This window comes from Lacerta agilis, chromosome 7 (genome assembly GCF_009819535.1).
Source record: "Lacerta agilis isolate rLacAgi1 chromosome 7, rLacAgi1.pri, whole genome shotgun sequence".
Lineage (NCBI taxonomy): Eukaryota > Metazoa > Chordata > Lepidosauria > Squamata > Lacertidae > Lacerta > Lacerta agilis.
In genome coordinates, this window is record NC_046318.1 from 64,059,272 (window position 1) to 64,078,439 (window position 19,168).

At 37.3% G+C, this 19,168-nt stretch overlaps 1 protein-coding gene across 7 annotated transcripts in view; it reads left to right on the plus strand.

Moving 5' to 3' along the window:
• Positions 1-19,168, plus strand: part of VPS13B (vacuolar protein sorting 13 homolog B) — a 360,398-nt gene that overhangs the window by 27,139 nt on the left and 314,091 nt on the right. For all 7 annotated transcript variants that reach the window (XR_004427068.1, XR_004427069.1, XM_033155647.1 and 4 more), the window contains exons 4-10: positions 7,155-7,272; positions 7,487-7,654; positions 8,063-8,244; positions 10,665-10,839; positions 15,676-15,932; positions 18,041-18,136; positions 18,996-19,118. Coding sequence is in view for 5 of the 7 variants with exons in the window: in XM_033155647.1 (XP_033011538.1) it covers positions 7,155-7,272; positions 7,487-7,654; positions 8,063-8,244; positions 10,665-10,839; positions 15,676-15,932; positions 18,041-18,136; positions 18,996-19,118 (1,119 nt within the window). In the remaining 2 variants the exon portion in view is untranslated. The remainder of the gene's footprint in view (positions 1-7,154; positions 7,273-7,486; positions 7,655-8,062; positions 8,245-10,664; positions 10,840-15,675; positions 15,933-18,040; positions 18,137-18,995; positions 19,119-19,168) is intronic.

Sequence of the window (19,168 nt, forward strand, 5' to 3'; positions counted from 1 at the left end):
CATTTTAGATCATCAGTTAATTTTATAACAATAGCATTTAGCATGTCTGTTTGCATTCATGTTGCTCTTACAGTAGATCACAGAAAACTATCAAGCAAAATTATTTTGCACCATGCTTAATGCTACTATTACTGCTATTTCCATTATAAATTGCTTCCCATGAAGTATTCTGAAGCAATTTACAATATAATAAAACACAAACACACACACTGTGTGCAAACCTTGGTTATAGCTCATGGATTGTTTGGAGTGAGACAAACCATGAGCCTGGTTTCGATAGTGTCTTAAGACAAATCATGGCTTTGCTCATGGCAGTGAAGCAGCAACAGGACAGGAGGAAGAGCAAAACTGCTGCAGTCTCCCATCAGGGAGTCTGTATGCTTGCATGTTCATACCAAGACATAGATTGACTTAGCATTGTGTGCAAATCAGCTCACTGTGTTCTATCATTTAAGGCTTTCCCCTCTCAAATTATATTTTTTTATAAACTATAAGAAACAGGTTCCTAAATCTTTACTCCACATTTAATGTGCTGTTATATCCTGCAGTATCTTCACATAGTCTCCCTGCAGATGTAAGCACTATTAACTTAAAATTCTTTTGATCCAAATCATCCTCCAGAGTCATGTTTAAAGCACATTTTTACTACTCGCTGTTGCTAAATCTAGCAAAATATTTATTTTGGGGTAGAGAAACATGATCCAGCATTGGGTTTATCAAGATTTGCAGAATTTGCTTTTCTGTATTTTTGGGGGAAGGTTCTCCATACCTATACACTACTGATTAATTTTCCATGGCATTAAAAATATTCCTGACTATGACAACCTAGAAATATAGAAAGCCCAAAGCTGAGGTTCAATAACCCATAATTGCGTAAAGTGATACAGATTTTAAATGATTTTGGTATCCAATTAAGTCAGGAGTAGACCCATTGAAGTAAATGGACTTAAGATCATCATGACATACCACCCTTTGTTTGGGCTTTTGTCATCTTTTGATACTGCATGTTCTCATTTAAAATATCCTGGTAAATGTTCTAGGTTTATGTTATGTCTTTAGTAGCTGTTATAGCCATTCTAATTCCAAAGCCCATGATCCTAATTTCTCCATTTTGTTGCTCCAGTATAAATACCTCTGATTTGTCCCCCTTTAACCATACCAGTACTTATTAGTCTAAACTCCATGAGCTATGACTTACCTGTTAAGACCCAAAATATTTTATTATTATTCAGTGTGTTTGTTTCCACTCCAAATTATTTTAAAGCTCTCCTGGGGTACATTATGAATACTTACATAGACATTTCACCTTGCTTTTAATTGGGTGTGCTGTATTCCTTTCCAACAAAGCTTGGGATCTGTGTAGACTACATGCCTATCCAATTGCACCTGGTTTTCATACATCATTATCTCCTTCCGACTTGTGAGAATATTACTTCTAAGGTCATGCCATTTAGTTTCTGGCCTTATCCTTGCATTTCTACATCAACTGTATTTGTCTGAGGAATTAAGTTACACCAAAGGATATGAGCCATGCATATGCATGCTCAGCAGAATGTTTGCTTTTCTTTTGTTTGTTCCTTTAAACATGTGGCTCTGTTGTTGCCTTGTAGAACCTAGAAAGCAGGAAGCTATTCCTACCCCTGATTTACGTACATACAATGGGAAATCTAAATTAGATTCTTAACCTGGACCATGGAGAACTTTGTGGTACCCCAACAAAGATGTATGTGGGAGGAGTCAGTCATGTGGCAGAATGTCAGTATATAACATGAATTAAAGCAATTTTAACATATATAACGACAAAATAATAGTATAATAGTAAAATTTGGCTCTACTTTTGCTATAGACTATTACCATGGTTTGCTTTAATTTGAAACTTTACATTATTTTCTCTGTAAACACTCAATACTCCCTAAGCTGCTTCTATCTGGCATTATGTATGAAAATTGGAAGATGCTTCCAAAATTTTACTTTCCCACACTTCCCTTTTCCCCTATGTTACTTGTAAATCTTTATTACTCCATTCTGTTCACCCTGCTTTCCATATTTTTAGTAAACCACCTAATACTGGAAAGCAACTCAATAGTTTTTTTTTCCTTTTCCTAAAGTTTGAAGATCCCCTATACCCATTCATCATCTTGGTTCATCTGAAATAAGTACTTAATAAAAGAAATTTATTTATTTGCTGTAATTATGGCAAAATAATCTGGATAATTCTGTAGCAGAGAGTGAATATTGCTTTTCATGTAGGCTGAAAAATCTTGCAACCTTGTGCATAAATTTTCAAATGAAATTATTTACACTTAATGGATGATTATGTATCTATTTAAATTATGTAGCATCCAAAAATAAATATTGTAACTTTTAACAATTTAGAGTGCAGTAATCAAGACTGGGTTGGATCCAGAGAAGAACAAGCAAACTTATCTAATGCAACTGTTTTCCTGGCTCCTCCTCCCCAGTGAACCCCAGTGAACCCTCCCCAAACTCCTATTTTGCTTGACTGACACAATTTCAGAAGTATATTGGCGAACCAGAACATATTCAGAGAAAGGTTATAATGATGGCTAAATATCTGACCATCAACTTATATCAGAAAAGTCTGAGGGAATTGGCTTGGGAGTAAAAAAAGAAAAAAAGAAAAAATGGATCGGGTTCTTACCTCAGTGCTTTGCCACACCTCAAAAAACTGAACAAGGACAGCACAGGAAGCTTTCAGCAGGTGGCTACAAATGATGGCTAGGCTTGATAAGCAAGTGTTGGTTTCTGCAGGTCAGCTTGTAACATCCAGTCCCACCATAATAGCACAGTGACTGATGTAACTGTTGATATTTTTAAACAAAACTTTTTATCTAAGATTATTTCCACTGCTTTTGACATGGTTTCCCCCTTTCCAATTGTACAACTATTTTTCTTCCTGCCCCCCACCCCCAAACAAGCCCTCCACATGTTTTACACAAGTTAAAATACTGAACAACATTTTTGTTCCTCTTTTTGGTACAGCCACAAAACGTCGGAAGTGTGGCTTGAATTAAGGTAGAATACGGAGGATTTCTCCCATTCACCCCTTTTTGAACCGAGATCTACATTGATTTGTTTTAAATACATGTAAAAATATTTGCTGTTATGAATGTTAATAAGTGGAAATGCAGTTGAATCAAGCTACTGTACAATGCAATATAGCTTTTCTAAGCTGCATGGACAGAGAGTTTCAGTGATACAATCAGGGAAAAACTGCCTATAGAAGTAAACTCTAGCCTTAGCCTGCGAAAATTCATGGCAATTCTAAACACACCTCCTAAGAAGTAAGCTACACTGGAGAAATTTGAACTTGCTTCCAAATAAACATGCACAGAATTTTTTGTTAGTCTTCAAAGTGCCACAGGACTCCTTTTTCAAATGCAGCTCATTCTAATGGTGAAGCATTGCCAGGATTGCAGGATTGGACTTGATGTTTCCCTTTACTTTTTTAATAAACAAAACCTAGGAGCACTTACTGCACTAATAAAAACTGCTTGTAACCAGTTTGAAACCAGAGTTTCAGATATTAAATGGGGTGTGCATCCTCTGGGTTTGTATTAAACATGGTTCATGCTGCTGCAAACCATGATGAACCATGGCTAAGGACAGTGGGAGGAAATTCCTGTGGGGGTGGATAGGGGTTGCAGAAGTGGATTCGTGACCCTGGGACCAGCTTCTAAACTTTAACCCTGTTAAGGGCCTAATGACATTACATCTTTATTTCACTCTATGCTGATCTGTATTCATGGGACAGTGCCATTTGAAATTGGTGTGTTTAATGTGCTTCCTTGTGATTTATATTTTTTAGCATAGCATCAAAATGTTTAAGCCTTTTAAAGTACTGATGATTATTTTTCCAAATGTCTATGTGTGCATTAGCTTTTGGTGTTATTTTTGGCAGCAACAAAGCAGAAATAATCTTGTTTTCAGTTATTTGATTTGTATGTAATCCAGGACATTTTATTTAATGTTAAGCCACTTAAAAATGCTACTTGTCTCTGCTTACGACTTATGAAGGAAGTACCAAGGCCTGGCTCTATCAACTTGGGGTTGAGGCCTTTTGGATCTTAGGCCAAATTGATCCACTGAGGATACAGCCTATTGATTGCCCTTCCCTTATCGAAACCGCTTTCTGTCTTAGGAAACATGGAGGAGGGGAATAATTATTAGAGGATGCAATAGGAAAGAGAAGGGGGGGTACACATGCATGAAGAGGGGTTGGTTCTTTAATGCATATAGATAGCTGTTTTTCCTGCTACTGCCTCAAATCTACAGAATGATTTCAGAAACTTACTGGGACCTGTGCTAACCCAGCAGGATAAGATGCTGGCATGTGTGGGCATAACACTAACTTAGCTGAAATATCAGATCAACTTGCAGCCCCCGACTCTTCTTCACTGGCATCTGTCTTAGGAGAGCACTTTGGAGTTGCAGAAACAAATAAATGTATATAAATATACAGTGTTAGATTGTGTATTTATAATATATATGCAAATATATACAAGTATAATATATGTAAATAAATAGTGGGCAAAGTAGCATTATTCACCTTGGAAACCAGCTTTTCTCCTTCGTGAGCTATCCCTCAAATACTGGAAGCACTGACATCCCCTTTATCTTCTCTATATTTCCAATAATAATCATGCAGACAGAGAAACCTTCCCTTTTACTTACTAGCCACCTTTCATCAGGTGCCAGTCCCAGAAGTGTCAACGTAAAAGGACTTTAAATATTTATAAAATTAAAGTTTGTCTGTTGTTTTTTAAATTGCTTCATCATGAATGCCATAGTTACAGAGGGAAACTCGGCAAAAGTAAATATGAGAGAGGTGGATTGTGAGACGATTATAGGAAAAAAGTATTTAGAGTTCTTTCAGATTTAGGCACCTACAATCACAACTAAAGTTTTTTTGGAATAATTCCTGCAGTTATTGAAACTTTTTCTTTTATGAAATCCTCTATTTGAATTCAAGCTAATAAAATGGATTTTGAAATGGGAAAATATCATTTACATTTCTTAAACTTTAAAATGTTTGTCATATGCTGTGACCTAGATTTATTAGACTGTAGTAGTTTTAGTGCATTTTGGCTGGGAAGTGTGTCATGACATCAGTGTAATCTATGCAGTATGTGATTTCAGTTGGTCCCAGTGTTAAATATTTTCATAATTATGCTGGTTTTGGCAGTTAACTTGGAACTTTTAATGAACATGTTTTATTTCTGGGCTTGTGAGCAGCCACATATGTTTCAAAAATTAATTGTGTGTTTTCAGAGTTAACATTGAGCAGAAATATGTTTGACTGCAGATTGCTTTGACATAAAAGGTCTAAATAGCAAAATAGTTCTTGTAAGGTCATGACCACATGAGTTGTCTTGTAATAATTAGGGTTTACGTATTGTGTTAAAGATATCATTAGCTGTTGTTAACTTAAAAATATATATTTTCAGAGCTTTGTTTGGGGTGATTCCCGCCCCCCCCCCCCATATTGATAAGAACAAGCATAACTTGGTTTGCATATCACATGAGCCATCATCTAAAACAGGTAGGAAAGTGGATCTGGCTAGTGGGTCTTGTTTTGCCAGGTGGTAAGCTGTGCTACAGAAGAAAATCCAAGCCAAGCAAGGCTTGAAGTTACCGCCTGTGGTGGTGACTCAAGCCTGCTTTCTGCAGGGATCAGCTGTGTGACTGAGTTCTTCATGGGGTTCGTGGTTGCATGGCTGACCCAGTGGGCTTGGAATCACTGCCTCTTAGCTTATAGTTGGTGACTTCAAGCCCTCTTTGGGCAGAAGTCAGCTGTGCTACCCAGCAGTCTTTGTCTCAGTGCCAGTCAGCCAATCAGCAGTGACAGCAAGTCTTCGTTGCCAGTGAACCATCAGGAGTACTGTTTGAGGCTTTTGATTTTCTGTTGACAGCCACATCTGTGCTTGCCCCACATATGACATCCAGTTTGGGGCAGATGTGCATGGTTTGTGGGAAGACTGTCTCACATATTAAATTGGGATCCGTGCTGGGCCTTATTAGGTCTGTGGGGCAGAGTGTTACTATAGCATTCTGTAGAAGCCAGTACTTTTGATTTCTTTCTCTCCCAAACAAACCACAGAATGAGGTCAAGGACAAACCTTAGCTGCCTCTCATGGATTGCTTTGAGAGAAACAAAGCACAAGTGCTTTTTTGCACAGAAGACTAAGCTAGTGCTGCAGTTAGTTTTCTCCTGGTTTGGCAAAAGTAGGTGTGGCGTGGCTACACTTTGAGCAGCATGCACTTGTATGCTGCTCTTTCATGATAAACTATAGTGTATTTTAGACTATGGCTTCCTATGATGTGCAAACAGGGCCAGAATTTGATTACCTTAAGATATTCCTTTTGAATTCCACGTTATTCAAATATTAATTAAATCGAGATAAACATAAATGCAGGGCTTTTTTCAGCCAGAACTCACCAGAACTCAGTTCTGGAACCTCTCTGGTGGGCGCCATTGACATTCTAAGGGAACAAGGGAGTCATTCATGGTGCGTTCCGGCTCCTTTTTTCTAGAAAAATAGCACTGCATAAATGACTTTTTCACATCAACAAATACAAAGAGTTGAAAGAGGTGTCAAAATACCAAGGTTCTTTCTTTATTACATTAAATAATTTTATATTAAAAAGAGATATTTCCATTGAAAGGTAGAATTCTAGGCATCTTACACTGTATAGATGTATTGCTGTGAACAAGTACAAACGGCCATTGTGGTGGCCATGTAGTTGTAGTCTGAGAAATTTAAGCCATAACCCCCTCTGAACATGCATATATGGTTCTTTGAAACTGTTCTGTCCACCAACTCAACCATTATAAAATGTTTAAAATTGGATAAGCAATTATAGAGCACAGTTGTAAAGTTGTTAGCACTTTTGTTTGTTTTCATTATCTCGTGGTCAATAGCTTTTGTTTCTAAAGTATTAGACCCCAACTTATCCATTCTGTTGTTCATTCCTTCTCGTATTTAATTACTTTATATCTTTCTTACCTTTGTTACTTTTTACCAGCAATCTGTTTTTTATTCTTTATTTTCTTTAAAAAAATTAAATGATTTCCCCCCACAATTTTTTTTTGACGTTGTGGATTCAGTATGAACATTTGTTAACTTTTATAGGATGATCATGAAAGCTGTGGTTCAAGTTCAACAAATCGTAGTACCACGGAAAGTGCAAAAGCAGCAGTGAAACCAAGAAGAATTCAACAGACTACTCCTGACCCAGATTTACCACCAGGTGCTTTGTGATTAAAAAGAATATATTTAGTTATTTTTAGGACTCTGTTCTTTTGGTGATTGTTAGTTTGCTTGAAGCACAGAAAGCCTGATGTTTTGTTTTATTTAAACACTTGATATCTCTTCAACTGGCAATTTTATTTTTTTCTGTATTTGGCAACTTGCTAGTAAGGCTCCCAAGCAAAGGGTTTAATAAAACAATGATTTCTTTTTAGGCTATGTACAGAGTTTGATCTGGCGGGTTATAAACAATGTCAACATTGTCATCAATAATCTCATACTCAAATATGTGGAGGATGACATTGTTTTGTCAGTCAATATCACTTCAGCAGAATGTTACACAGTGGATGAATTTTGGGATCGAGCATTCATGGACATATCTGGTAAGCAGACTATTGAATTCTTAAATGACATTGTACATTTTTTTTAGATAATGTTCTAAAATAATTTTGCAGAAAAAGTGACCAGAGAGACAAATATTGATTTATTTTAGAGGTGAGCTTTATTTTCTGAGTTTCCCCATTTAGTTCTTATAACACAATGCACTGTACAGCTTCAAGCTTTTCAGATTCTGCACAGACTTGAAGTAGATACCAAGTAGGCAGCATTTGAAACTTCTTCACTCCTGCAGTTTCTCCAGTGTTTTACATAAAACTTTGGATATGTTAAACTTGTGAAGGGTCCTTTAAAAATATTTCTATGTATTAAGTAGTGCTAAATAAATATGAGCGTTTGCATAGTATTTGCTTTGTCTGCTAAGAACTGAGCAACATTTCTTTTCCTTTTGAAAGCAACCGATTTGGTCCTAAGGAAGGTGATAAATTTTTCTGACTGCACGGTTTGCCTAGACAAAAGAAACGCTAGCGGCAAGATTGAATTTTATCAAGATCCCCTGCTTTACAAGTGTTCGTTCAGAACTCGTCTGCATTTCACTTACGATAATCTTAATTCTAAGATGCCATCCATTATTAAAGTAAGTAGCTTTCTAGATCTTTTAAATTTCACCATGTACTCCTAAGAAAAATGAAAATTGACCATCTAAAACAGATTAATTTCTGCTCTGCCTTTGGGGATCACTCATTTCTGAGCCTCCAGATGTGAACATTGGGTGGCTATAGCCATACCAGGACTTTGTGTCCCAGGAAGAGTAGTTTGGCTGTTAGCGGGTTACTTCAACCATTCTATACATTTTTTGAGATGCAGCTTCTAGCATCAGTGTGGCTAATTCATCTTACTTTATTTAGTCACTTCTTCATAGTGTGAGCTTTTGCATACTTAATTCTGGTACTTGTATGGATAATAAAAAGGCTGACTGGATAATAGATAAGTGAGAATTCAAAAATATTATGATGTAATTCAAGGTACTTAATAGTCTTTAATGAGATTGTGTATTCTAATCTACTTCAAGAGAGGATGCACATATGTGGGAACAGTGGTGCCAGAGCAATCTAAAAGCTCATAACAGCATGTACTGTGGATGTTTTGTGAATTTTTGAAATTAGATTGAGAAAGCAAAGTATTGTCTGTTCTGAACATGTTTCCAGATGTGTCCATGAGTACTGTAGTTTATCTGTCCCTGTGTGCAGCTAATTATCCTGATACTATTGATGCCAGATGCTGCATAGGAGTTGTTTTGCACATACATTTATCCAGTAGCATGTGGCTGTAGGGTCTTAATTCAGACTAAAAATTCATTAGTAGGTACTTAAAGCTATTCAGTTTAGTTTCAGTTTGTTTAACTGTAACAAACTTTCTACTGTTTCTAAGCCAAGAATTGGAAACGGATATCCAGAGCGGTTCGGGATCTTTCTAATCAATACAACCTATCAATCTAGCATTCTCTGTGGCATTTATCCAACCTTAATGTTCTCTTAGATCAGGCATAGGTAAACTCCAGCCCTCCAGATGTTTGGGACTACAATTCCCATTATCCCTGACCACTGGTCCTGGCAGCTAGGGATGATGGGAATTGTAGTCTCAAACATCTGGAGGGCTGGAGTTTGCCTATGCCTGTTTTAGATCTTCAGAGTTTGCACTGCATGCTTTAGTTTCTAAAGACTAAAACGGGGGTAGGGAACCTTCTGCAGTCCAAGGGCTGCATTGCCTCACAAGCAACTTTCTGGGGTTTCATCTTGGCAGGCAAGAACCATTATCACAGCTCAATAACACATTCCAGCCAGGCAAAAACAGCCAAGGAGGGAATCTAGCTTGGCCTAGGGAGGAGTGTTGCCTGGTGAGAGTATCAAGGACCAGGCACTCAGCCCCCAGCCTGAGTTCCTCACACCTGTCCTAAAGTCTATGACAAGCACTATAGACAAAATTACTTGTCAGATTCTGGAATTGATATTTTCTCAACTTGTCTACAACTTTGCTATGCATACTGTAACACTAGATGGAAAGAGATGACAGCTAAAGTCATTTTGAGATATTTGTGCTCAGCAGCTTCTGAAACACAAACAGGTTCTTGTCTTCTATTAATCATAATAAACTCTGACATGCTAAATGCACTTCACTACGGTACTATGTGGCTATTGTAAGTTAGCAGAATATTAAATCTTGGCCGTCTCTCTCTCTTAATCTTAAAGTTTGCCAAATTTTTTGTTTTTGATCGAGGAACGAAGTTCAGTTGTGGGCTTGATCATTAACTTTCATGCCAGGTTTTAGCAGAGGGGATATTTTAATGGCAGAATCACAAACTTCTGACAGCATATAATGGAAATATTGACACAGTCTTCACTAATGTCAATTGGTGCTGTGCTTCTAATAAGGAACTCTGTGTTTTCTATTCCTTCATTACTTATATAGATGGTTTTAATGAATTCTGAGTTGCCATAAAAAGCATGCCAGGGAACATAGATTAGTGTGAGCATAATTATAATTATGTTTATAAATAACTTGCCTGGTTATCTCTGTTGGTGGCCACAGTTGCTCATCAGGGTACCCTGGAATATCTGTCATTAAAAATGAAATTAACACAATGTTTAACATACTTCATAATTACAATCTTCATTTGCCTTAGATGTATATTATCATTTACTTTTAAAATCTGAATTTTGTCTCTTGTTGCTTATGTGGAGCCTGGTCCTATATGTGTGTTTAAGTCTGTGCTCAATAATTTATCCCTTATTATGCACAGGTCGCCATCTAAGACTGCAGGAGAAAGGCACTACTGTTTGTGCAAGGCAGTTCAGCTGAATTATTTTAATTTCCCTGTCCTACTGCAACTCCAGTAGCCCACTTATGCTGTTCCAGAGGATCCATTGTTGCACAATTGGAGTTCCATTCATTCTTCCTTTCATGTATTGTAGGGGATTGGGCCAGATGACCCTAGGGGGTCCTTCCCAGCTCTACAGTTCTTCAGATCCAACTCAGTGCTTTTCTCTGTACTTGCAGATCCACACTTTAGTAGAAACCCTGAAGCTCTCCATTACTGATCAACAACTCCCTATGTTTATTCGAATAATGCAACTTGGAATTTCACTCTACTATGGAGAAATAGGCAACTTTAAAGATGGAGAAAATGAAGACTTGGTTTGTCACACTAAGGATGTTTTGGGGAACATCTCAGGTAAGACAGATTGAATTCGTTCACAATCCTCCAAAAGCATCAGAGAAATTGCAGTTCAAGTGCAGATAATGCAAAACTAGTTGTTACCCAGGTTCTTGGGCAATTTTGTAGATTGGTTTGAGACAATTTAAAGACATAATCACAACTTCATGTTTAATTCTCTTATTATGGTTTAAACAATAAGTAATTATTCTGTTAGCTTCCTAGAGAAGCTAATAATAATAATAATAATAATAATAATAATAATTTATTTATACCCCGCCCATCTGGCTGGGTTCCCCCAGCCACTCTGGGCAGCTTCCAACAAAATATTAAAATACAGTAGTCCATCAAACATTAAAAGCTTCCTTAAACAGGGCTGCCTTCAGATGTCTTCTAAAAGCCAGTTGGTTTTTTATTTCTTTGACATCTGATGGGAGGCTGTTCCACAGGGCGGGTGCCACTACCGAGAAGGCCCTCTCTCTGGTTCCCTGTAACTTGGCTTCTTGCAGTGAGGGGAACCGCCAGAAGGCCCTCGGTGCTGGACCTCAGTGTCTGGGTAGAACGATGGGGGTGGAGATGTAAGATTGTGAAGGCAGAACAAATGTCCATATAAACCATTTCATTTTGGTCTTTTATGGAACAATTTTTCCAAGGTTAAATTGGAACTTTGTAATCCATTCAAACAATAACATTGTGTATTATTTTTAGGGCAATGACAAATATTTCAAATTGATTGCAATCTGTGTTGTATTAAGGGCTTGATTCTTTTCTTGGGTTGGTTAAAAGAGCTCTGTAACTGAGTTTGAGGGCCTCTGTACTAAAGGATTACCATCAGTCATTTTCAAAATACGTACCAAAACATGAAGTAAACAGTTCAAAAATCTTTCTTATTCTTACCTTAAAAGTACCTGGAATAATCTTGCTCTGATACTCTAGATTATTCTGTAAATCCTATATTTTAATTTATTTAGAAGTGGTCAGCCCTCAAGTCACATCAGCTAACTTTATTAAAGAACTGATTTAATAAGTCAGTAGAGCAGTTTTCATCAGAAGCTATGTACTAAGTATTCTTTTTCATTATTTACAACACCTCATTAGTATTAATAATTATCTAAAATGCAACATGACTTATGTAGGCATGGTTGTTTGCCACAACCTGCCATTTTTGTGTGTGAAAAAGAGATATTTGCTAGAAATAATGTAGTTACAGATTGGTGTGGTATCCCATGGTGCCTCCTCTGCTAACAGAAAGCATATCTCAATGGAATGGGGAAGGAGGTGGTTTTTGATGATGATTCCTGCAGCCCCATACAGAAGCCCAAATTTATTTAACAAAATTTATATACCGTTTGATTGTAGTAAAACCGCTTGAGTGGTTTACACAAAATGTTAAGATTATTAACAAAAAGTTAAAAACAATTCAGAACATTTTGAAATAATTAAAATTAACAATAAAAGGTAAAGGTAAAGGTACCCCTGACCGTTAGTTCCAGTCGCGGACGACTCTGGAGTTAAGGCGCTCATCTCGCTCTATAGGCCGAGGGAGCTGGCGTTTGTCCGCAGACAGCTTCTGGGTCATATTTATCTACTTGCACTTTGATGTGCTTTCGAACTGCTAGGTGGGCAGGAGCTGGGGCCGAACAACGGGAGCTCACCATCGCAGGGATTCGAACTGCGACCTTCCGATTGGCAAGCCCTAGGCCACAGCGCCACCTGCGTCCCTAAATTAACAATAAAAGAGATTAAAACACATTGACAGCTACATGCCTGGATAGGTTTCCCTAAACAAAAATGTTTTAAGCAGGTGCCAAAAAGTGTACAGTCATACCTTGGTTGTCGAACGCCTTGTGACTCGAATGTTTTGGCTCCCGAATGCTGCAAACCTGGAAGTGAGTGTTCTGGTTTGCAAACATTCTTTGGAACCCGAACGTCTGATGCTGCCTCCGTGGCTTCCGATTGTGTGAAGGAAGCTCCTGCAGCCAATCAGAAGCCGCACCTTGGTTTTCAAACGTTTTTGAAAGTTGAACGGACTTCCGGAATGGATTCCGTTTGAGAACCAAGCTACGACTGTACAAAGAAGATGCCTGTCTGATGTCAAGAAGCTGTGAGTTCTAAAGCATAGGTGTCGTCACACTAAAAGATTGATTTTATACAGCAGTGGAATGAGTATTATGTGGTATCTGTAATAGTATCAGTTATGTGAATCAAAGCAGTTGGGGTAAAGTTATCCTGTAAGTAAACTGGTCCCAAGCTATTCAGGGCTTACTGAAGAGGGTTGAGGAAATCCTCTGGGACAGATTCTTGAGGCACTACCAGTCAGAGAACACAATCCTGGCCTAGATGGTCTGACTCCCTGGAAGGAGCCCTTATATATTTGATTTCATTGTCCCAGTAACTAGGGTAGGTTGGCTACTTTCACAATTTACATTGCCTTTATTTTCATTGGTCTTTCTTATAGGCTCTTTAAAAAGCACAAGATTCTGGAGGCACAGTACTTTTAAAGGGTTTACACATCTTGCAGAAAAATTACGGCCTGAGGCATCAGTTTGTCCGATTAATATGCCATGTCACTCTTGACATAGGAATCAAAAATAATCCCTACAGTTCCTATCATGTTTGGCTATGAGACCACCAGCTAATTCAGACTAATATAGCAATGTTTTATTTGCGGGGAAAGGGCATTTATAACAATGTGAGCTTTTTCCTTTTAAAAATATGCATCTGGACGATAGCTCTGAGCAATGCTTTCATTGCAGTGGTACAAAAGCCAAAAGCATCTACTTTGGTTGCTACTCATGTAGGAATGTGTTGTTGAAAACTTTGTCTGCTTTTATTATGACCTACATTATAATATTAAATCCAATATAAATATGTATAGACAGGACCTGTGCCTAGGCAAAATATCACATACCATTCAGTCTGTACAGCCTCTACTTTTTGCATTGTTTATACTGCCTTTCTCATAAAATAGAATATTGAGTAAAACAAAAATGATAACAAAGGAGATATTAAGATGCATAATTGATTGTGCCTTTTCTCCCAAATTAATAAAGTGTGCAAAAAAGTTGCTTCAGGTATCTATATGGTGGTGGTTAGTAGATATTTTCTTGTTGTGCTACATATTCTATGTTTACTCAAGTGTTTCATTTTTATATTAATTATAATTGCCTAATTTGATAATCTTTGTGGTGTCTAGTTTGTATTGGTTAATGTTAGGGGGAAGAAACCAACTCTACTTCACTCCTACTCAAGTGGAGCTACTGGTATCTGTGGTTTGTGAATATGCTGGTTCAGGCTCAAATGCAAACAGGACCCCTACCAAAGCCATCTCCTGTTCTAAAATGTTCAGGATAAACTCTGCCTGGATATTACAGCATTAGGATGGTACTGCTGACTATCCCAACATAAAATGCGCAATCCCAAAGTGTCTGCATTAAATTCCCACCATCCCCTTCCCAACCTACTTCCAGATGAAAAAGATACCCCAACTGTGGTGAATTTGGGAAAATGGCACACATTATCCACAGTTTTCCAGGCTCCTCTGCAACATGTCTGCTACAAACCATAGTTAATTAAAAGTTCACACAGGTTTCTGAAGGTATGGATTTGATAACGTTATCCATCAGCAAAAGGTGACATAAATGAAACCTAGCATTTTCCTGCCAGTCACAGTTGTCAGTACCTTGAAAGGGATAAAATGGGAACATTTCTGCTGTTGAAGGAGGCCTGTTTGGACATAATATACTTGAAATTGTTCAAGAACAGTTAATCCTTGCGTTAAGACTGTGCTGGTGATGCTGCCAAGGCTGGGGTCCAGCTTGTGTTAACAGCCATGTAAGCACTGATTGCATAAGTTTAGGGATTTTGCCTGATGTTTGATATCAAAGAACCTTTTAAGCATTTGCAGCTCATTTGTTTACTTTTCCTGTTCATCAGCTCTGGAAACGAAGTAAACGTTATCAGCTATATTAGGCAGGGATGTTTTAAAATATTTCTAAATTGGTATAAAACACAGGTTTTTTGCCGTGTCTCCTCTGAAGAGAGTTTAATGTAAATTGCTCAAGTTCACTATGAGAATTCTAACAAGGAATGTATTTCATGACTTACTGAAGTGTATAGGGTGTCTTGTAATTTGCTGCTAATTTAATTCTGCAGTTTTTCATTATGCTGGCTATTGTGTTCAGAAGTACATTTCTTTTTTGTAGTCCATACATTTCTCCGCTGAAAATAGGGACATTCCATTCCATAATGATAATTTTACTGTTTATGCCCTACACATATTACTGGGTTGCCCCAGCCACTCTGGGCAGCTCCCAACATATATATATAAAAAATTAAACATAAAAAACTTCCCTATACAGGATTGCCTTCAGACGGCTCGGGGGGTCGGGTAACTCCATACCCACCAACATTTCTCCAGTTAAAATAGGGACATCCTAAGGAAAAGTGGAACAATCTGGGATCAAATCAGAAACTGGGGCGGCTTCCCTAAATCAGGTGTACCTTTATAATTTGGATCAAAATGGATGATTTAGGACAAAATTAAAGCCAGATTTCATAATTTTAATTAGCATTTTAAATGTAAATTATTTAGTGTTCATCAAATATGACTTGGTTTGAAATGATACCAGGAATGTAATATAAAAATATATTATAAATGCAGGGCGCCCAATCCACATACAGTGTACTGGGCCCAGGAAATCTTGTTGGCATCCCTGTTCATACTGCAAGGTATAGCATATATTGTTTAAAATACATGTTGTATATAAGTATAAAATAAAATGCCTCTTGTTTCTAGCTTGTGGCTAATACTGTATTTCAAGCTGAATAATCCCTGCTTTGCTTTTTTTAAAGGTGCAGAAGATGAAATAGGCCATGATATGCAATATATTTCTCCAGAATCTTATGTTCAACAAGATGATGATCAACAGCAGGGATGGGTGTCATGGGCCTGGTCGTTTGTACCTGCTATTGTGGGTAATGATGATGAAGAGGGAGACTTTCTTGGAACAGATGATGGAACGACAATGAATCAGCATAAATCGCCAGCAGTTAAAGATCCCATTGTTTCTATAGGATTTTATTGTACAAAGGCTACTATTACCTTCAAGGTAAACATATATATATATATTAAAATAAACAACCATAAGTATATTTCTAGTTGTTTTTGCTAAGTGCTAGGACAACAATAATAGATGGCAGTATATGGTCATTAGTTCTCATTGCGGGGGGAAATTTATGCTGGTTCACATATAGTTGAATACCTTTAAGAGTGCAATCCTACATATGTCTATCCCCCTGTCCCCCATGATGCCTACACACGTGTGGATCATCTGAAAGCCAACTTTGTTAGTTTTCAGATGATCCAAATATGTTGGCATCAACTTTAATGCTTCTAGTCACGGAAGCTGATTGATCATTGGGTGTTCACAATAGATCTAGGTTCTACTCTGGGGATATGAAGAAGGGAGCAAGTATATTTTCTCCCAGAGCACCAGTCTCAAAGCAATGATTCTTCAACATCAACTTCGTTGGACTGTTCATGTTGTGCAGATGCCTGATCATCGTCTTCCAAAGCAACTACTCTATTCTGAACGGCATTTGTCTAGCGGAAGCTGCCCCGCTAGACGAAAAAGTCTATGGGGCTGCTTCGCAAGACGAAAAATTTTTGTCTTTTTTTTTTTCGTTTAGCGGAGCGCGGCTGTCATTGCCGCTTCGCTATATGAAAAACCCACTAGACGAAAATTTTCGCAGGACGAATTATTTTCGTCTAGCGGGGCACCACTGTATGAAGAAAGGAGCGAGTATATTTTCTCCCAGAGCACTCACGTTCTTCACTATGCATGGATTAGTTCGTACCTTTGTTATTTTGTAGTTGCCTGATCCTGTCAGTCACTTCTTACAGCCGACTTGTAGGATGAGCCTGCTCAGTTCAAGAGGAAAAGGGCACTGCAGCACTTTAAAAAAGATGTTTTATTTATAATTTAACATGGAACCCAGTGGCCTCAACTCTAGTTCGGATATTATTCCCACTAAATCTCATAATAAACTGCTAGTGTATACAGCGTCCTTTGCTGAAGTAGGTAAAACCCCTTAAAGGAGACTTTGTTTTTATTCTTGTGCATTTAGCATTATACGTTACAATAATTTTACCACATCCTAACATCTTGAATGCTATATTTTTTACACTATAAAATGGTATGCATAAGAGAATTATGCTGGCACTTAGAAGGAAAACATTAGAATTCATTGTTCTGCTTGAATGCTAAGAATGTATGGAATTAATTTGTGGTTCATATTTTGGTCAAAAACAAGCTCAGGTTTCTGCATTAGCATTCTGAATAGCTGATACTACTCCAGCTTAAAAAAAAAACCCATGCCAAATTAAATGTTGCATTTTCCTAATAATGTCGAAAATTGTTCTTGCAATGTTTGAGTTCTTTTAATCAATTAATTGCTTTTCCTCTACAATGATTGCAGACAGCTGAAGGGCGGGTTTTTAAATCCTGTTTTACTTGAGCATTTGCTTTATAGAACTTAGCTTCAAAACAGCAACCATGTGTACAAACAGTTGGAAATAGCTAAGTAATGAGAGCTTCTAGGAATTTTATGTTATAAGAAAATTAGAAGGAATTATTTCAGCAGTTAAAGATGCCAGAGTTAGGAGCTGTTAGGGCTAAACATTTAAATGTTTCATTATTTTGCCCTTGTTTAATGAATGATGTTGAATAGTCAAAAGTACACTGTTGATCTCTTCTTGCTGCTTTATTCATGGTGATCAGAGTATAGACAAAAAGGTAGTATATTTACTTATGATTGAGGTTCGCAAGGGTTGCTTAAGTACATCCATCTTGTGAATTACTTCCTATGCTATTATAATAAACTGTCAAGTTTATTCTGTCAAGTTCATAAACTGAGTTGCACCTGCGTATCTGTTAGATTACCTTTTATTCATTGTTTATGTAACCGAGAAACTAAAAATGCTTCAGTGTTGTTTTTTTGGTGTTTTTTAAAATTGTGCCAATACATAGATTAAAGTTGTTGTTTTCCAGTGTGGATAATATATTGCAGCTGTTTTAGTGCACCTGTTTCCTGCCCAATCATATTCACCAATAGTAAAATTTAATTTGTCATCATCTTTTCTACACAGTAATAATAGCTTATATGTAGCTAATACTAATGTTGACTAATGGTAAGTGTTTGGCATATTGTTACACAGCTCACAGAAATGCAAGCTGAAAGTAGCTATTACAGCCCACAGAAAGTAAAATCGAAAGAAGTAATATGCTGGGAGCAAGAAGGAACTACAGTAGAGGTAATTTTCCATTACTTCTATATATTTATAGTAAATTTTTGGCATCAGTATTTATTTCATCAGAATCATTACTTTGCACTGGCAGTTGCACTATTTATTTTATATTCACCCATTATTGGATGACTATAATAAAAACATAACTGAAATGGAGCCATTCTTGGACTTTAGCTGTAGTACTCTTAGGCAGTAAATAATAAGCTCTCAAATTTAGTGTACATTACTATTGCTCTTCTACTTCATTGGTTTCTTAATTAAGTGCAAAAACTGACCACAATCGTTCTGCTTATACGTTGATACACATAGATATTAATTTCGGATAGATACCGGTAGGTTGCAGTTATTTATGTATGTATTAGATTCAGACCCTGCCCTTCATTCCAAAGGTGCCTAAGGTGGCAAACAAGGCATAAGACGATAAAAACATATTTTAAAATTCTTAAAAAACAATTCCAGACTGGGAAAATCTCAACTTAGAAGATTTGTTGATAAAGGAGAGTCTTCAGTAGGGACCAGAAAGACAACTTAGACAGTGCCTGTCTAATATTCAAGGGAAGAGAATTCCACACGATGAGTCTTGATTCTCATTTTTCTCTTCTGTCCTTGTCCCTTGTCCCATTTGTTTTCTTTTCTTTTAGATTGTAAGCCTATGGGTAGGGAATGTCTTGTTTTGATTTTATGTAAGCCTTTCTTTTGGAGCCTTTTTAGCTGAAGAGTGGAGCACAAATGCTATAAAAAATAAAAAGGCGACAACATGAAAGTTAGATAGGTGAGCCCAACAATGTGTTGGTTCTTGGCTAGAAGCTTAACTCTCTTCCAGTTTCTTTATATACACCCTCAGCATGCTAACATTATTTTTCAGGTCCTCATGAGTGGAGAACCTTTCTTTGATTGCCAAATAGGCTTTGTTGGTTGCCAAGCTCTTTGTCTCAAAGGAATTATGGGAATTAAAGATTTTGAGGAGAATATGAATAGAAGTGATGCGGTAAGTACAAGTTATGCTTTGCTAGCTTGCAGACGTGCACACAAAGACGT